This window comes from Mastomys coucha, unplaced genomic scaffold (assembly GCF_008632895.1).
Source record: "Mastomys coucha isolate ucsf_1 unplaced genomic scaffold, UCSF_Mcou_1 pScaffold15, whole genome shotgun sequence".
NCBI lineage: Eukaryota > Metazoa > Chordata > Mammalia > Rodentia > Muridae > Mastomys > Mastomys coucha.
In genome coordinates, this window is record NW_022196897.1 from 71185538 (window position 1) to 71204173 (window position 18636).

The 18636-nt window shown below is 42.5% G+C and overlaps 3 protein-coding genes across 5 annotated transcripts in view; 1 reads left to right on the forward strand and 2 right to left on the reverse strand.

The window, feature by feature from the left end:
* Tmx2 (thioredoxin related transmembrane protein 2) overlaps positions 1-3662 on the reverse strand; it is an 8855-nt gene extending 5193 nt beyond the window's left edge. The window contains exons 1-3 of one of the 2 annotated variants that reach the window (XM_031370846.1): positions 3458-3662; positions 3091-3191; positions 2671-2989 (exon numbers count right to left, since the gene is read on the reverse strand). In XM_031370846.1, coding sequence (XP_031226706.1) covers positions 2671-2859 — 189 coding nt within the window. In that variant the 5' untranslated portion in view covers positions 2860-2989; positions 3091-3191; positions 3458-3662. Of the gene's footprint in view, positions 1-2670; positions 2990-3090; positions 3203-3457 lie in introns of both variants that reach the window. The other variant, XM_031370845.1, reaches the window with a different exon arrangement.
* Positions 2953-12254, forward strand: Med19 (mediator complex subunit 19). The gene is made up of 5 exons (XM_031370848.1): positions 2953-3476; positions 9559-9815; positions 9968-10064; positions 10350-10444; positions 11140-12254. Exons 1-5 carry the CDS (start codon positions 3260-3262, stop codon positions 11206-11208), a joined length of 735 nt encoding a protein of 244 aa, XP_031226708.1. The 5' UTR covers positions 2953-3259; the 3' UTR covers positions 11209-12254.
* A 69-nt stretch (positions 12255-12323) lies between these two features.
* Zdhhc5 (zinc finger DHHC-type palmitoyltransferase 5) overlaps positions 12324-18636 on the reverse strand; it is a 28448-nt gene continuing 22135 nt past the window's right edge. The window contains exons 7-12 of one of the 2 annotated variants that reach the window (XM_031370840.1): positions 17865-17956; positions 16898-17030; positions 16450-16573; positions 15309-15421; positions 14034-14893; positions 12324-13636 (exon numbers count right to left, since the gene is read on the reverse strand). In XM_031370840.1, the coding sequence (XP_031226700.1) occupies positions 13471-13636; positions 14034-14893; positions 15309-15421; positions 16450-16573; positions 16898-17030; positions 17865-17956 (1488 nt within the window). In that variant the 3' untranslated portion in view covers positions 12324-13470. The remainder of the gene's footprint in view (positions 13637-14033; positions 14894-15308; positions 15422-16449; positions 16574-16897; positions 17031-17864; positions 17957-18636) is intronic. The other variant, XM_031370841.1, reaches the window with a different exon arrangement.

Sequence of the window (18636 nt, forward strand, 5' to 3'; positions counted from 1 at the left end):
GACCAGGCTGGCCTCGAACTCAGAAATTCACCTGCCTCTGCCTCCCAAGGGCTGGGATTAAAGGCATGCGCCACCACCGCCCGGCTGGTTTTCTTTCTTTAACAACAGGAATTTTGTGTGTGTGTGTGTGTGTGTGTGTGTGTGTGTGTGCCTGCACACATTCTCATGCATGTGCCACAGCATACATGTGGAAGACAGAGGACATCTTGCAGGAGTCAGTTCTTTCAAACTCACAAAGCTCCCCCCCTCAGCCTTCTTTCTTGCCATTTGATTTTGAGAAAGGATCTTGTTATATAGCTGAGGCTACAATGATTTGTCTTTTATTTTGTTTTCAAGACTCTTTCACAGGTCAAGCGGGCACCCAACTCACTATGTTGTGATCCTCTTGCCTCCCCCTCCCAAATGCTGAAATTACAATGTGGATTACCATGCTGTGTTTTTACAATCACTGTTAGTATTATATTATTATTACAATTCCTTTTCAGTGAGTCTCAAATTTTTATACTGTTTTCTATCTTGAGGATACACATAGTGTGTGGTGCACACATGTTAACCCAGCGTTCTGGACAATAGAGGCAGGAGAAATACCAAAAGCGCAAACCTACCTTGGTTTACACACGTTCCAGGCCAATGAGGACAACAGACACAGTTCTACTGTTGCTGGCACAGCCTGAGGAGTTACCCTAATCTTTTAGGAGCCCATTCAGGCCAAAGTGGGATTCATAGTTTCATTAAAGGAGAGCTTCACAGCTAACCAATATAAAGAGCTATGTATTTGTGTTTAAAGATTATTTTTATTTTATGTGTAATGCATTAAATGTGTATTAGGGGTTTACCTGAATGTATATAAATGTACTGTGTGTCTAGTACTCACAGAGACCAGAGGTCATTGCTGGATCCTCTGAAACTGGAATGATGGATGGTTTTGAGCCACCATGTGGGTGCTAGAAACCTCACTCAAGTCCTCTCAAAGAGCAGCCAGTACTCTTAACTACTGAGCCATCTCATCTCTCCAGTCCCCAGAGTTGAGGTCTTCCTAATTCCATATTTATTTTTTATTATTTTTATCACATACATGTGTGCTTGGTATGTGCAAGTGAGTGCAGGTCCCTAAAAAAGACCCCCTCAATTCCAGAGTTACAAGCAGCCCCAAGCCTCCTAATGTAGGTACTAGGAATCAAATCTGGGTTATCAGAAATGAGTAATGTATTATTTCCCCTACTTCCCCCAAGACAGGGTTCCTTTATGTAGCCTTGGCTGTCCTAGAACTAGCTCTGTAGACTAGGCTGGCTTTAAACTCATAGAGATCCACCTGCCTCTGCCTCCCAAGTGCTGGGATTAATGGCATATGCCACCACTGCATGGCTTGAGTATGTGTTCTTAACCACTGAACTATCTTTCCATTCCTAGGCTATTTTAGTATAGTCTTAAGTATGTGGGCTAAGAGAGAAAGAAGATGAGTTCAGAAAGACTCAAAAAACATAAGCGCCAGGTGGTGGTGGTGCATGCCTTTAATCCCAGCAGAGGCAGGTGGATCTCTGAGTTTGAGGCCAGCCTGGTCTACAGAGTGAGTTCCCAGGACAGCCAGGGCTATACAGAGAAACCCTGTCTTGGGGGGGCGGGGGGAGGGAATAAAAAAACAAAAACATAAGCACTTCATTTTCTTTACTATAGTCATCTATACTATATTGGTGGGATTTGAAGATAATATCTTCAGAGGGCCTAATGAAATCATAGAGCAATTGTTAAGAGGCAATTTATAAAGACTCTAGAGTACAGGAATTGAGATAAGTGGGTTATCTGGTGTGCTCTTTTGTTTTGAGTTAGGGTCTAACTATGGTAGTCCTGATGGATCTGGAAAGTCCTATATAGACCAGGCTTACATCAATCTTACAGAAGTCCACCTCCCTGTCTCCAGAGTGCTGGGATTAAAAGCGTACAATGTAAAGCCTGGTAACAGTATTGTATCTTTAATGTAAACAGTTAATAATCTTGTTTGAGAGTCCCAGAACATGTGAGGCATACCCAAGGTTATATTAATACCTTTAGGCCTTAAGTCCTGGTCATTGCTATTTTAGCATAAATATCTGTATAGGAAAGAAATATTAGCTCTATGTCCACAATCTTCACGGCAAATGTTAATTGTTCTTAAATATTGCTTCTTAGATGATTGGGGGGCTTTCCCCAACCTCGTATTTATTTTCCCTGTTTTGCTATCCCACCTCAGGAAGATAGTGTGTGCAGTTACTTTACTCAGAGTAGCCGATTTCCCACCAAAGTCATTCATTTTGTTGAGTCAGCGACCTATGTCTGCCCGTCTATCTGAGAATTGAATAAGATTAGACAGCACTTTCTGAACGCTGTGTTACCTTGGGAAATCGCCTAACTACACTGTGACCACTTCGTTAAAAATTAAAAAAAAAAATTTTTTTTTAAATGGTATTTCTTCTAGGGGCCTTGTCTTCTTCACTGGCGCCCCAGATAACTTGGAATCACTGTAGAATACTGTTCATCTGTGATGGAAACCCTGGAACCTGTTTCTCCATCTTAAACACGAAGGTTAAGACTAGATAAGGCCGCTACCTCCCGAAACCTGCCCTCATATTTTCACATGCACCTGCAGGGCAGGGATGGTCAAGGTCGAGAGCTGGTAAGGCAGGGGGCGCTCACCCAGTCAAAGTCACACGGGTTGCCATCTTCGCGTTGCGTGGGGAGACCATTGCAAATCGGCGGCAGTTTCCTCACGAGGAGGAAAGCCACGGAAAGCAGAGCAGACAGAAGGCAGTAAGGTCGGGCCAGCCATCGAGAAAGCCGCGGCACGGAGTACACCAAAGCAATCAGAGGCGCGAGGACAGCCATCTTTCCTGCCTACTCTCTCGCAGGCTCACTCCCGCTCCCCAAATCGTCGTCCTCCCACCAGCAAGGCTTCTATTGGGTCAAATATCAGATGCAACGCCTCCAGACCCGGATGTAGAACTCTTATTGGGTGCTATAATGGATCAGAAAATGAGTTAAATAGTCTATTGGTCTTCATTGTTGTCGCTTTTCTACCTGAGTCATTTTATTGGCCATTCGTCTGCGAAACACTACCTGAACAGCCTCTCTGGCGACGGAAGTAACTTGCCGGAAGACGGTGGGCGGGCCTTAATGTATCCAATGATGGGAAGCTCTTAGACGAAGAGGGTGGTACCCTGTGAAAGTACTGTCCAATGAAAGTAATTAACGCCTGATTCCCGGGTAACCAGGAGCGGAGAGTGCTATGGAGAACTTCACGGCGCTGTTTGGAGCTCAAACTGACCCCCCACCGCCACCAAGCGCCCTAGGCTTCGGGCCTGGAAAGCCACCCCCGCCACCCCCTCCTCCTCCGGGAGGTGGTCCAGGCACAGCCCCGCCCTCTACGGCGACCTCGGCTCCCACGGGAGCCGATAAGTCGACCGCTGGAAGCGGACCCTTCTACCTGATGCGGGAATTGCCCGGTGAGTAGTGGGCCAAAAGTAGCCAATCAGATAATAGTTTAGGAGACGGTTGTGGCGAACGTCCTGCCGCGCTAGGTGTGAGATAACAGGGCTACGCGTGGCCAGTGGGCAACAGTGTCAGAAGCCCTTTGGCGACTCACAACCCTAAGAGATAACTTGATTTTCTGGCGTGGGTTTGGGTTGGTTGTGACTATCTGGGACTACTTCTAGCGAGGAGTTCTGTGATCCGGGTTCTCTAACCGCCGTTTGTGACTCTTAAAGACGTGAGCCGTTGTTTGGAACTCGGGAGACCTGATTTAACATTTCTGGAGACGCTAAGATTTTAGTTTAAAGTCTGTCACAAACTTGTTGGTTTGTAGCAAGTTGCCTTCCTTTTCAGGGACTCGGAAATTAACCTGCTCAAAGAAAGGATTAAAATTGAATCAATTCTTAAATTCATAAAATGATTCGGGGGAAATTGTGGGGGGCGTGGCTCAGTGATAGAACTGCCTGTTATGCATAAGGCATCGCGTTCACAGAATCATCTCTGAGTAGGTAGCATTCAAGAATAAACAAAGCCATCCGTGTATGGACAGAGAGGAGATACTAGATACAAGAAACTAAATTAGGAGACCTTTGGGGCAGGGGGCTTGGAATATCTGAGGGGCAGAAGACACACTGGACTCAGGAAAGCCAACAAATCCAGGAGTGATGAGAAATAGGTAGAGGCCTTTATAAGTCAATGGAGGTTGTTTAAACGTTCAAATTGAAGTAATTTCAACATGAGTGTGAAATGATCTAATTTAGTGATTTTTAGATATTCAGCAGAAACATGAGAAATGAAAATGGGATAATCAGAAGTTACCAGTCAGTGTTCAGAAAAGAGATGATTTGGACCAGGTCTTAGCAGTAGAGAAGCAAGTGAATACAGGATACAAGTTAAAGGTAAAGCCTACAGAAACAAAGATCTAAAAATAAACGGAGAGAGGAAGTGTGAGTGTCCCATACAAAAGGTATGGTAGTCTGAGAGTAGGAAGTTATGGAAAGAAAACATTTGAAGAGCTAAAAATTAAGAGACATTCTGGGCACGTTGAGTCTTAGGGAACTTGTGGTACTACATTACCAGCACTCAGGAGGTGAAGGCAGAAGGATCTGGAGTTCAAGCCCAGCCTGGGGGACATGAGATCCTGCTTCAAAAAAATAAAAAATAAAAAGTTCAGTTATCCCAATTATCTATTAGCAAATAGTTTGAAGTTCACATCAGTGCAGTGTGTAATAGTATGTAATACTTACCTAGTCCTTTTAGGTAGATAGGTATTGTCTATATTTTATAATCGAGAACTGAAGCATAAAGAAATGATAAAGCAGGTTTTTTTCCTTATTATAGTTGTTCTTATTTTTTTAAGATTTATTTATTTTATGTATTGATCTCTGTTAGGGCATGAGATACCATTACAGATGGTTGTGAGCTACCATGTGATTTCTGAGAATTGAACTCAGGACCTCTGGAAGAAGCAGTCGGTGCACTTAAACTGCTAAGCCATCTCTCCAGCCCATCTTACTGGGTTTTTGAGACAGAGTCTCACTATGTAGGTTTGGCTTGTCTGAAATTCATTGTAGACTAGGCTGGCCTTGAACTCACAGAGATCCACTTGCTTCTATCTTCAGGTCTGCACCACCATGCCCGGCTTCTTAGTTTATCTTTTGCATTACCTGTTCTAATTATACTGTTTATTTATAAATCAGTTGGTAAGTACTGAATATCCGAGGCAAATGCTGGGTATGGTGGGATTATGAGAAGTGGAGGTTTTTAAGCTTGGTCTTTAGATAGCTTATTTTTTGAGATCCAAAATACATGGTCTAAGGATTGTGCTTATATTTTATGGGTGTCAGTCCTATTTATTTATAGTCGTGCTTCACACAGGAAGCAATGTTAAAAACTACCCGATGGTTCTCAAAATGTGTTAGCCAAAATGATAGCAAGAATAAGATTCATTTGAACTGAACCCTGAAGAAGTTATATAGGTGAACAAAATTAGAAAGTCATTTTCTCAAAGGAAATAGTGCCACAGTTTTGTTGCTGCTGTTTTCTACTCAGAAGATAATTAGATCCAATTGGATACATTAGAAAGTTTGCATGGAAGATGAGTGGTTGATTAGACTCCAAAGTTAAGTTGTAATAAAATATGATTAGGAAGGCTAGGGATGTAGATTAGTCAGTAGAGTGCATGCTTAGCACGCATAAAGACCTCTCTCTATTGAGTCTCCATACTTGACAAACCAGGCTTGGTAGTATACTTCTGTAATCCCAGCCCTCTGGAGGTATAGGCAGGAAGATCAGGAGTCCAAGGTCATTGTTGGCTACATGAGACCTTGCCTTAACAAGGGCTTATAGGAACTGGAGAGGTGACTCTAAGGTTATGATGTTAAGGACATATGATGTTGTCCAAAGGACCAAGTTTGGTTCCCATAACCCACATGGGAACCTCATAATTAATTATCTGTATGTAACTCCAACTCCAGGGACCCCAATACCCTCTGCTAGCCTGCACAGGTAAAGAATATGTGGCATTCATCCACACAACACACTCACATATACACACAAATAAGATAAAAATAAATCTTTTAGGGTGAATCAAGAAGTGGAAGCAGGTCGATCTCTGAATTCAAGGCTAACTTTGGTCTACATAGTAAGTTCCAAGTTATCCAAGACTTTAGAGAGAAACTCTGTATCAAAAAAAAATTTTAGGGGCTGGTGAGATGGCTCAGCGGGTAAGAGCACCAACTGCTCTTCAGAAGGTCATGAGTTCAAATCCCAGTAACCACATGGTGGCTCACAACCACCCGTAATGAGTTCTGACGCCCTCTTCTGGTGCGTCTGAAGACAGCTACAGTGTACTTACATATAATAAATAAATCTTTAAAAAATTTTTTAAATAAATCATTTTTAAAAAAATTATTAGACTCAAGTACCATGGGAATTTAAGTAGAGGCTTATTTGCCCCCTTCCTCCATCATGCTTAAAATCACACTCAAGGCCTTCCATGACCTCCATAAGCACTGTGCCACTGTTTTTTGTTTTATAAAGAAGTATTGCTTTCTAAACCTACAGAATGTGAGTTCCAAGAATTGGAATAGAGAGGCCATAATGATGTGAACAATATTTAGAACTTCAAGAAAAGGGAAAAAAATGAACCTGCATAGAATTGACATAGAATTGGAAATTCAAATTTGTTTTTAGAGTCATGGCTTCTTAAAGAGTTTTATAAATCATTTTCAGAGAACCAACAGTTCAAATAGATTTAGTTTTTAGTGTTTATGTGTATGAATGTTTTTCTGCATGTGTGTATATGCACTGTGTGTGTATGTGTGTGTGTGCCTGGTATTCAGGGAGGTCAGAGAAAACATCTCTGACCTCTAACTGGATTTATATACACATGCCTGCACGCTGCCCTGTAGGTGTTGAGAATGGAACCTGGGTTATCTCATATTTACTTAATTTCTTTCTTTCTTTCTTTTTTTTCTTTTTTTGAGGCAGTCTCATGTCACCCAGAATGGCTTCAAACTCCTGCAGTCAAGGATGAGCTCCTTATTTTCATGCCTCTATCTCCTGAATGCTGGTATTACTAGAATATGCCATTTTGATATGCTTGAGCTCCTTTTTTTAGAAATTATGAAAAGCACTGGCTGTGGTGCTCACACCTTTAGTCCCAGCTCTTGGGGGGGCAGAGGTAGACAGATCTGCATTTGAGACCAGCCTGGTCTACAAAACAAGTTCCAGGGTAGGCAGTGCTGTTAAACAAAGAAACCCTTTTGGAAAAAAAAAAAAATTATGAAAATCAACAAGTCGGGGGCTGGAGAGATGGCTCAGCAGTTAAGATGGCTGCTCTTCCAGAGGTCCTGAGTTCAATTCCCAGCAACCACATGGTGGCTCACAACCATCTGTAATGGGATCTGATGCCCTCTTCTGGTGTGTCTGAAGACAGCTACAGTGTACTCATATAAATAAAAATTAATTTAAAAAAAAAAGAAAAGAAAAGCAACAAGTGCCTTCTCAACTGAGCCGTCAACGTAAGCATCTGGAAGGAGGAGCACTAGCAGAACAGGACAAAGGAGATAAAACAGAAGGTGTGCCCAGAGTTAGGGAAGGGATGGTAACACTAAAGACCCAACACTGTTGTACATCGTTCTTCTCGGTTATTTCACAGTGAAGAGAAGGAAACATGTAGAGTAAGACCTAGACCAGAAGAAAAGTGCTTGTTTATGTCAGAAACATCTTAATGTGTAACCTGGGCACTAACCAGTCATGTGAATAAGACACCGTCTCTGCCTTCACAGTGCAGAACCTGAACTTTCCCAAGTAAATGCCATAAACAGGCCACTTTACCTGTATGTGTCATAATTATCAGGGAGGTTCTACATTAGATATTTCTACTCTTTTATTTTGTCCACATTATTAGCTTATTTCTATTCTTTTGAAAAACATCGGCCATTGAATATATTGTATCTGTAACTGAACTATAAGGTTGATATGCTGGTCCACATAGAGATGTTTCTGAGAGATTTTATGAAAAGCAGAACAGTATTTGATACAATGTCAAGTAAGTTATTCTAGTTAGCTTTTTCTTTTTTCAGTTTCTATCTCTGCCCTTCTTTGCTCCATCACCTTTTCATCCTTCTAGCCCATAGTATAGTATTTTGTATTTGTTTATTATATGTTACTGAGGTGGGGTGTTTGAGACAGGCTCTCATTAGGTAGCCCAAACTAGCCTTGAATGTAGCTGCCTTGCCTCTCAGCCTTCTAAGTCCTGGCATTACACTTACAGGTGTGCACCACCATACCTGCCTATCATGTTATTACAGGTTTAGTGTCTATAATATGCTTATCTAAAATGTTTCCAGTTTTACAGATTTTAGCATATTTGCATAGATACTCAGATGTACATCCTGAAACCAAAAATATGAAGTCTGGAATGCTCCAAAATATGAAACCTTTTGAGTGCTAGAATTCACTAACTTCAGATCTTTGACCTACTGATACTCAACCTAGGAACTGATCTGGCTCTTTTGCATATCCTGTAGAGCCATCTGTCTAGCCCCTGGAAGGACTATATTTTAATGTAAATGAGGAATCTATTTTGTAAATGAGGAATTATTGTCTTAATTCTCAGAAACAAAATTTGCTTTTGTTTCTGTTTTGTGTGTGTGCTAGCGGATGTGTGTATGTTTGTTTAATTGTATGTTTTTTTTTTTTTTTTTTGAGACAGAGTCTTTGTGTAACAGCCTTAGCTATCCTGGAACTAGCTTTGTAAACTAGGTTAGTCTTGAACTCAGAGAGATCTGCCTGCCTCTGCCTCCCACGTGAATGCTGGGATTAAAGGCAAGTGCCACCATTCCTGGCTTTGTTTCGTTTATTTTATTAAAAAAAAAAAAAAGCTTATTAATTGCAGTAGCTTGAATAAGAATGGCTTCCAAAGGCTCATATATTTAAATGTTACCAGGGAATAGAATTCCTTTAAAAAGATTAGAAGGATTAGGAGGTATGGTCATTGGGGATGGGCTCTGAGGTTTCAAAAGCCCATGTCTAGGCTCTCTTTCTGGGCTGAGGACAGCTCTCAACTCCATCACTAGCACACTAGCACCATGCGCTCACCATGCTACCAAACATAATGAACTTAAGCCTCTCAAACTGTAAGCAAGCCTTCTCAGAGTTGCTGTAGCCATGTCTCTTCATAGCAACAGGAGAATTAGAATTCTATTTAAGAAGAATTAAGACAATAATTCCTCATTTACAAAATAGATTCCTCATTTACATTAAAATATAGTCCTTCCAGGGTCTAGACAGATGGCTCTACGGGATATGCAAAAGAGCCAGATCAGTTCCTAGGGCAGCTTACAACCTTCCTTAACTCCAGTTCTAGCGGATCCAACCATTCTGACCTCTGCAGACACCAGACACACATGGTACACATACATAACATGCAGACAAAATAAACATGCATATAAAGTAAATCTAAAGATTGTTTTTTCTTTCAATTTCCTTCTGAGTTACTAACAAAAAGTTGTCTACTTTTGGTATAATCTCACTATTACTATTTTCTAGGCAGCACAGAGCTGACGGGCAGCACCAATTTAATCACACACTACAACCTGGAACAAGCCTATAATAAATTCTGTGGGAAGAAAGTGAAGGAGAAGCTAAGTAACTTCCTGCCTGATCTGCCAGGGATGATTGATCTCCCTGGCTCCCATGACAACAGCAGCCTCCGCTCCCTCATTGAGAAGCCTCCTATTCTTGGTGGCTCTTTTAATCCAATCACAGGGACCATGCTGTCTGGCTTCCGCCTCCACACTGGCCCGGTGAGTCTCTTTTTGGGGAGTAGGAAAGCAAATGGCCTGAAAGGCACAGAGGTAGTTTTCTGTCCAAGTCTGTTTCTTCATTATTTACTGAGAACAGATGATGGGAGAGAGGATTCTCTCTATTCAACGGGACCTTCCTTTGGTTCCCTCAGTTGCCGGAGCAGTGTCGTCTGATGCATATTCAGCCTCCCAAAAAGAAGAATAAGCATAAGCACAAACAGAGCCGTACCCAGGATCCTGTTCCCCCAGGTAAGGAGCATCTCTTATTCAGATGGAGACACTGGCTTGGGTATGGCCTGGCCTTTCCAGTTAAGCTTAGTTACTCTGGACCACAATTTTCTCCAAGAAGAAATTCATGTAGTAACATTTCTTGGGCAAGTAGTGTTAGTACAGGTGCTCTAGCAGCTCCTCTGTATCCTTTCTAGACACTTGAGAAAAATAGGATTTCTAGAGTTAGATTTTCCTGTAGCCTTAAGAGTTTATAGCAGTAGGTCTTAAGCTCAACAGGTTATAGGCTCTTAATGTTTCCTACAGAAACACCATCTGATTCAGATCACAAGAAGAAGAAAAAGAAGAAAGAGGAGGATCCTGAACGAAAAAGGAAGAAGAAAGAAAAGAAGAAGAAGAAGGTAGGGGCTGTTGTGGTTGGGACCCATTGAGTTTTCCCGTGCCACCTTTTTTTTTTACATGTGCTTCCCTACATGAGTGCAGTGTCCTGAGGCCAGAAGAGGGCTTAAGCCCTAGAGCTGGAGTCACAGCTATGATGGTGCTGGGAACTGAATTCAGGTTTTCTACAAGATAGTATATGCCTATAACCACTGAGCCATCTTTCCAGCCTCTTATTGATAATTTTTGAGATAGTGTTTCACTGGTTGTCTAGGCAAGCCTTGGACTTTGTAACTGAGATAGCAAGTTTATGCAAGCAGGCTCATCTTGTATTTATTTAGATTTTTTTGTTGTTTTTTGTTTGTCTTTGTTTTTTGGGGTTTTTCTAGATAGGGTTTCTCTGTATAGCCCTGGCTGTCCTGGAACTCACTCTGTAGACCAGGCTGGCCTCTAACTCAGAAATCCGCCTGCCTCTGCCTCCCAAGCGCTGGGACTAAAGGCGTGCGCCACCTTTTTTGTTGTTTTGTAACACGATTTCAATATGTAGTGTTGGCTGGCCTGGAATTCACTGTGTTAGACCAGGCTCGCTTCTACCTCAAGAGATCTACTTGCTTTACCTCCAGAGTGCTGGAATTAAAGGCACGCACCACCACCACATCCAGTTAGGTCCATCTATTTAGTTTCTGAATGTTCTTACCCTTTTCTTTGTTTTCTTCAGAACCGACATAGTCCAGACCACCCAGGTATGGGCAGCTCTCAAGCCAGCAGCAGCAGCAGCCTCCGTTAATAGAGGACTAGTGGACTTTGCTAAGGATGGCTTTCCTGTAATACTGAACCTGCTGATAAAAACTGTCTTCCAGGCACTTGGACCCTGTTGTGGGAGCATCCAACAGCTGGAGAGGGGCCAGCCCCTGCTGTGCATGTGATTAATACACTTTAGAGAAGGGCCATGCTTTTTTATGGTTTAGTCCAATTGGCTTTTTACAAGAAGCTGTTTTTCTTTTTTCCCCTCTTTTGTATAGTTTGATTCCAGGACTTCAGTGTTTTGTTTTGTTTTAAAGTGTGTTTAACAAACTGAGTAGTTTGGCTGCCTTTTAAAAGACAAGTGCCATTCTATTTGAGTCAAAGTTTAGTATAAAATGTAAGAAATTTTGGATCTTGCAATCACATTACTTATTAGCAGGCTGGAAAATCAAAATGAGAATAGAGAACATGGTCTGAAAACAACAGTTTGCAAGAATTTTCCGACCATAGACACAAAATACTTTGCTGAATATGCTCAGAGAAAAATGCCTGGATGATCTTCATCTTCCATCTGGAAAGCTGGTCCAAATAAGGTTTATACCTGTGTTTATATACCACAGGGAAACTGGTGATCCACACTCGCCAGTATATTTTAGCAGGGAAAACCAACTAGTATTTGTTTCATTATGCTCCTACCTTTTTCTGGGGCCTGACCCCTGAGACTTGTGTGTACTAGGCAAGTTTTATCTTTTCCTTTCCCTCTCTGACTTTTTTTCCCTACATGCTTTTTAAAATGAACCTCTGTCAAGAAGTTTAATGCTGGATTTGGTTGTTTTGAGATAACATCACACTATGCAACCCTGGCTGGCTATGAACACAAACTTGCCCCAAGCTCGAGAGACCCATCTGCCTTTACCCACCAAGTTCTGGGATCAAGGGCAGGCACCACCATGCTTAGCTGTTTTTACTTTCAAAAGAAGAAATTAAGGAATAGCAAGAGATTCAACAGACAGGATGTTTTTGTTATGAAAAGCTAGGTTTTTCTCACCCAGCAGGGCATTTAATTTGATAGCCAGAATAAAAACAGAACCAGAGAATGAGGTTTCTCTTTTGACTCCATAAGACCATTCACCCTGCCTTAATCAGACAAAACACAAGTCAGGGGGAACTGATTAGATCAGGATTTATTTTATTCCTTGTTGGTTTAAAATGGCTAATCAGAATAAAAAAATTAAAGGGTCTCTGTATAGAGGCTGGAATCTTCCCTGTTTAAAGGTGAGAACCCAGCTACCCCCTCTACCCAGCACCATATTGAGGTGGGCTAAGGGGTAAACCCCAAGGGACAATCGGAGGGGCCTAGCCTGCCACTCCTTCTCTCTATCCCATTTTTGGCATATGATGAAAAATATTGCTTTTTGGATTCTTCTCTCCTGGCCTTGGATTTTAAGATTTTTTTTCTGTGGATTATAGGGAAGCATTGAAGGGGCTCACTGCAGCCCACCACAATCCCTGTCTCCCAAGAATGGAGGGCGGGGTTGCCTGATGTTTCTTAAATTAGGCCAAGCTCTCTTCCTGATCTCCCACCACCATCATGGAACCATGACCCCTTTCCTGGGGAAAGATGTGAAAGAGCCTAAAAAACCCTCCCAAATTCTTTTATCTGACTGAGAACCCCAGATGTACCCAGGTTTCCTTCCTAATCACTTAGCACCAGCAGAGGGTGCTACTTCCTTAGTAACTGGGACAAAAGAGAGGGAACCATGGAGAAAAGGAAGACTTTAATGTCTCTCTTTTCCTGCTGGTCTAAGGAAAGGGAAGAATAAGATCCCCCTCCTTATATATATATATATATCTATATATCCCTCCCTTGTTTTCCCATCCCAGGATAGATATATAATTTCTTTGATATTTATAATATATATATATATATATGTACACACACACCTGGTAACGGAGAAGAGGAAAAAAATAGAATCCGTAACAATAATAAAAAAAATTATTTCTGGTTTAAAAATGATCTGGTTCCCTCCAGGGCGAGCAATTGCACAAATGTCCACTGAGTCTGGTCCAGGGATCAAGGAAGGGAAGGTCTTAAAAGATCAAAGGAGGGGGAGGTGCCACCCCAGTCTCAGGGCCCCAACTCTCCTTAACTCATGGCATTTTGTAAAATAAACCTCATCCTCTTGGAATCGGTGGTTTAGAAAATGTCCATGCAAAGAAGGGGAGCCCCTTGAAGGAAGGAAGGTGGCCACCTGAGGCCCTTTGGTGTAGGTGCAGAGGTGTGGGGGAAGGGAGGTGCCAAGATTCACACAGAAATCTCATAAGTGGTACCACCCACCCCTGACACCTTCTTGACTCCTCCCCTTGTGGGGCTACTGAGAGGTGGCTGGCCTGGGCCAGGGGAAGCTGAGCCTATACTCTTGGGCTGCCCATTGGATTTGCTGTAGGTGGTCTTGAGCTGTACTTCATCTCTAGGGGAAAAAGAAGAAACAGACATCAGGGAAAGATGCACAAAACACACACACAAAGGCTCTAATGTCAGGGTGGGTGAGCTTTTTCACATATTTTCTTACTCAAACAATCCAGTCCCTTTTACTTTATTGATATGCTTTAAATAAGACTGATTCCTCTTTCTCCCCAATTCATTCCTAACTGAAGCTCTCATTTACTTAATTTCTGGCAAATAAAACTTTCAGGAAGGCAGTATTTCAGGAAGGCAGAATATTATCTATCTGCAATCTCTTAAGACAATCAAATGTGAAAAGAGTTCTCAGAATCCCCAGAATACCTATACTAGACTCGTGTACAGTCAAAGGCCTGCTGCCCTCTGCTAGTTAAGTGGAATGAAGGGGTAAGACAAATACTTACTTGGGTGTCAATAATGGCTGCAATGCTACTTCCTCTGTCTCAGAGACACCAGATGGGGCTTTTTGGCTGCTATAGGACATTGATCGGCCCAAGTAGGGGGCAGTTGTGCCTGGTTCAGGGGACCCTAATCCCCGGCCTCTTAGCCCATCTGGTTTGCCAAAACGGGGGACAGCCGGGCGTCCCAGTGGAGTCTTGCTCAAGGGTGATCTCTTGGAATCATCTGAGGAAGAACTAGTACGGGGAGCATGGCCTGAGCCTGGTGTTGACTGAATGCCTGAGTCTCCCAAGCCTGGTTCTTCCTCACGGCCTGCAAGTGGAGGTGACTGTCGTAGCAGCTTCTCTCGCTCCTGGAGTGAGGCCACAATGTGGCGAGACAGATTGTCATAACGGACTGGTGAGGGTTCTCTGTGTGGTGGGCCAGTTGGCAGCAAACGTGGGTGCCTCTCGGCTTCCCGTTGCTGGGCCAGCCGGGCTGACAGGAAGGGAGAGGTGTAGCCTAAAGGTGGGTCTGGCTCAGGCCCTGCCTGTACTGACTCAAAATCAGGGCTGTCTGAAGGAGTGAGTAGGCTGTCATAAGATAGACTTCCATTACGTGTCTGATTGGCCAGGCTCTTATAGGAGGTGGAGGTGGTGCCCTCTGAACGAATGGACTGCAACTGGCCCAGCTCAAAGCCCGTGCCCTGAGCTGACTTGAGGCTGGAGGATCGTGAGCCACTGGACAATGGATCAAAATGAAAGCTTTTGCCAAAAGTTGGAGACCGGAAGCTCTCTGGCTCCAAGCTGGGTTCTGAGCGGTAGCTGGGATGGCGGCTGCTATCTGCAATTGAAGTTGGCTCCTTTAAGCTGTCTCCACGACTCAACTGTGGTAAAGAGTAAAACAGTCTTAAGCAATCCTTTTGATAGCTTCCAGACACTAGAGCCCAAAGACCCACTGAAGAACAGAATTACATGCCAGTAGTACACTTCAAACTTGGACATCATATGGTTTGCCCTTAACAAAAACCTGTGACTTGGAACAAATACCTCATTTTAAGATGCAAGAAATGAGGCTTACAGAACTAAGTAACTTGGCAGTGGTCTTTTCTCAAGTCAGATTTGACACTAATTAGTGGTTCTATCTAGTATGCGTCGTTGCTCCTTTTTTGATGAAAAATACAAGGAAATTTAACTCCCTTAATACCAATTATCAGTAAATGCCCTTGGCTTTTATGTTCCCTCCTCCTTCCCTCCACAACTAGCATAAGTTATGACCCCCACTTCTTAGAAACACGGTACCTTGGCGCTGGAGGAATGAGGCATGGCGGCTGATGTGCTACTACTGCTGTAACCTGGTCGATACTTGTACATGGTAGGTGTAGGGGGGCTGTCCTTGCCCAAGAGACTGCTATCTACAGGGGAAACCCAGAGAGAACTACTTTTAGTAAAGTTAATTCTTTTTTAACCTTTATGGGGTTTCTGAAAGTACAGGGAAAAGACAAGGTAGAATCAAATATACCCAATAAAAGCAAAGTCTGGGGAACAAGATTTTGCTGTAGTCTAAAGACTCAGCTGGGCCTGGTCCTTAGATGCAAGCCTGTAGTCCCAGCTACTCAGAAGGCTGAATCAGGAGGACAAATGCTGACCACATATACACGTGCAAGCCAAACACCCATATACATATTAAAATTAAAAAGCAGTGATAAGCTCAGTTGTGGTAGAACACACCTTTAATCCCAGCACTCTGGAGGCAGAAGCAAGCAAATCCCTCTGAGTTCAATGACAATCTGATCTCCACAGTTCTTGTTTTGTTTTGTTTTGCTTTTCCAGATAGGGTTTCTCTGTGTGGTCTGTTCCAAAACTGTAGGTCAGGCTGGCCTTGAACTTAGAGGTCCACCTGCCTCTGCCTCCCTGGTGACACACCCACTAAAGGCATGAGCCATCACTACCCAGGAAGGGGGTTGGAGTGATTTTTTTTTTTAAGAGCAAAGATCTATACTAGTTTCAGAATTTGTGGTGGGCAAATGCATCAAACACATTAAGAAATTCTCTGACTCAGGCACACTCTTAAAAAATAAAAGCAACTTGCCATAAAAGCCTAAAGATCTGAATTCAATTCCCAGAATCCATAATGGAAGGAAAGAACCAATTCCTGGAGATTATCCTTTGATCTACCCACTCACCACCACCACCAGCGTGGCACACACACACACACCATTCACATATCCAACATAAGATTGTAAAAAGTAATTCTCTGTAAAGTCCAAATCACTGTCTATTGCTAACTGCATCCCTCCTTTTCTAGCTATTCAAAGAAAACTGCTCAAGTATAATCTATTGCGTGTTCTCAGCCATGATTCAACTATTACCTCCCAGCCCTTGCGTAATTACATGGTACCTCATTCCTGTCATCTAGCTCACAAATCAAGGCAGCCCTTACCCTCATTAGTAGCCAGGCTGAGGTGTGTTCGAAGCCCCGTGTATCGACTCAGGTCCGGCTTAGGAGGAGGTGGAGGTTCCGCATCTGCAGACTGGCTCTCTGTTATCTCTAGGCTTCCCTTAGACTAATAAATGGAGAAAATCAGATAGGGAAACTGCATTAAGGTAATATTAAGTCGGCATAATGTAAGTACTGGGACAAGAGTCAGTTTGGGGATAATAAAGAAAAAAAAAGCTGAGTGTCTATCATCTGAAAGATGTTATATCTTATGAAGACATGGAAGAAAATGGCTCAGTGTCTACTGTCACTGAACTTGAAATCTAACAAAGAAAATATCTGTATTTAAGTGACTTTAACACAAAGAGGTACATTCAATTCAAGATTTTATCTCTTTGCATCGGATGAAAATTCCCTGGGTTTACCTAGCTTTACTTTCCTAATTTCTCACCTTAGTCCTCCTCAGTTCTCCCTGGATGCCGTTATCCATAATCTTCACAGTTATCTGCCCATCTGACACTTCTGGTCGAAGGAAAGGAGGTCTGATTACAATTGTCTTCTCTTTCTTTGGTCTCCCCAAATACCTGTGTAGCAAGAGTGAAAAGGCTTTCACTTTCTTTTTTTTGGAATATTTTCTTTATTTACATTTCAAGTGTTATCCCCTTTCTTGGTTTCCCCATTAGAAACCCATCTCCCCCTCCCCCTGCTTCTATGAGGGTGTACTCCCACCCACCAACCCACCTCTCTGCCCTCAAATTCCCCTTCACAGGACCAAGGGCCACTCCTCCCACTGATGCCCAACAAGGCCATCCTCTGCTACATATGCAGCTGGAGCCATGGGTCACTCCATGTGTACTCTTTGGTTGGTGGTTTAGTCCCTGGACCCTGGGGATGGGGGGGCGCGGGGCGGCTGGTTAATTGATATTGTTCTTCCTTCACTTACTATTTCATTCTAAATTTCTACTTGCATACCATCTAGGAAGCATTGTGCATATACAATGCGCAGTCATGGGCTGAAGTATATAGCTCAGTGATAAAGAACAAGACCCTCAGTTTAATCTTCAGCATCAAAAACCAGTCCTATCAGAGTAGTGTAAAAGTTAGTGCTAAACTGATTAAGTCAATGGAAACCTTCAGCAACAATAGGCCTTTACAGGCAGATATCTAGCACCCTAGAGTTAAACTGTTATACTTCCTCAGTTCTCAAATGCAATTAGCCATACCTAAACAGTATCAACTGAAGTCAAGAATTCACCAGAAGATCAGCATGTCTCTTCTTTGTAACACTCACCATTCTAAGAGCAAACCCTTCCTAAAAGGCCATTCTCCATTAAACTTCCCTTATTCAGAAAAGGCCCAAAGGAGACAAAAGTTTGACCAAGAATGAACACTAGACTAGACCAAGGGTGTGGGTGTACCTGGGTGCTGGGGAGCTGCAGAGGACACGGCTCACATTGTTACAGCAGCCATTGGTGAAGGGATTCACACCTCCTCGGAATTTACCTGTAACCTAGGAGATAGAAAGAACCAGGTGGATAAGACTTTTATGGCAAAAGGCAAATGATTGTACAGCTACTCTTTCAGGTAAAAAATTGATACTGGTGATGATTAAGAACAGAGATTCTAGAGTGAGAGTTCTCAGATCAAATTCTAAGTCTACTTCATGGAAACTGACCCGAGTATCAGTTTCCTGAATAAATTGGGGTTAAGTACCTTTGTGAATATTGACTAAAATAATCCCCAGATGAATTCCCTTATATAAATGGGTACAGTAACTCAAATAGCCTATGTACACTAATTTATGTCTCCATCATACTATTATACTATACCTAATACAGTATGCTATATAAGGACTTACTGTATTATTTACAGAACAATGCTAAGAAAAAGGATGTATATGTTGAGTATTGATGTGATTTTTCCCTCCAAATCTATACCATCTATATTTGATTGAACCTAAAGAATCCACAGATAGGCTAACTGCAAGATACGACTAAGCAATTAAGGTTAGCTACTATTATGTGCACAAAAATAATCTTTAAGCAGTACTATGTATTTCCTAAAGTCTGTCCCAACTAGCTTCTATAAATTCGCAGACTAAATATTTGTTAAAAGAATTAGAGGGGCTGGTGAGGTGGCTCAGCGGGGAAGAGCACCGACTGCTCTTCGGAAGGTCATGAGTTCAAATCC

Coding starts and splice junctions, on each gene's coding strand:
- Med19 (XM_031370848.1), top strand. CDS start 3,260: ATGGAGAACTTCACGGCGCTGTTTGGAGCTCAAACTGACCCCCCACCG. Junction 3,477..9,558: donor CCTGATGCGGGAATTGCCCG/GTGAGTAGTGGG, acceptor ACTATTTTCTAG/GCAGCACAGAGCTGACGGGC. Junction 9,816..9,967: donor TCCGCCTCCACACTGGCCCG/GTGAGTCTCTTT, acceptor TGGTTCCCTCAG/TTGCCGGAGCAGTGTCGTCT.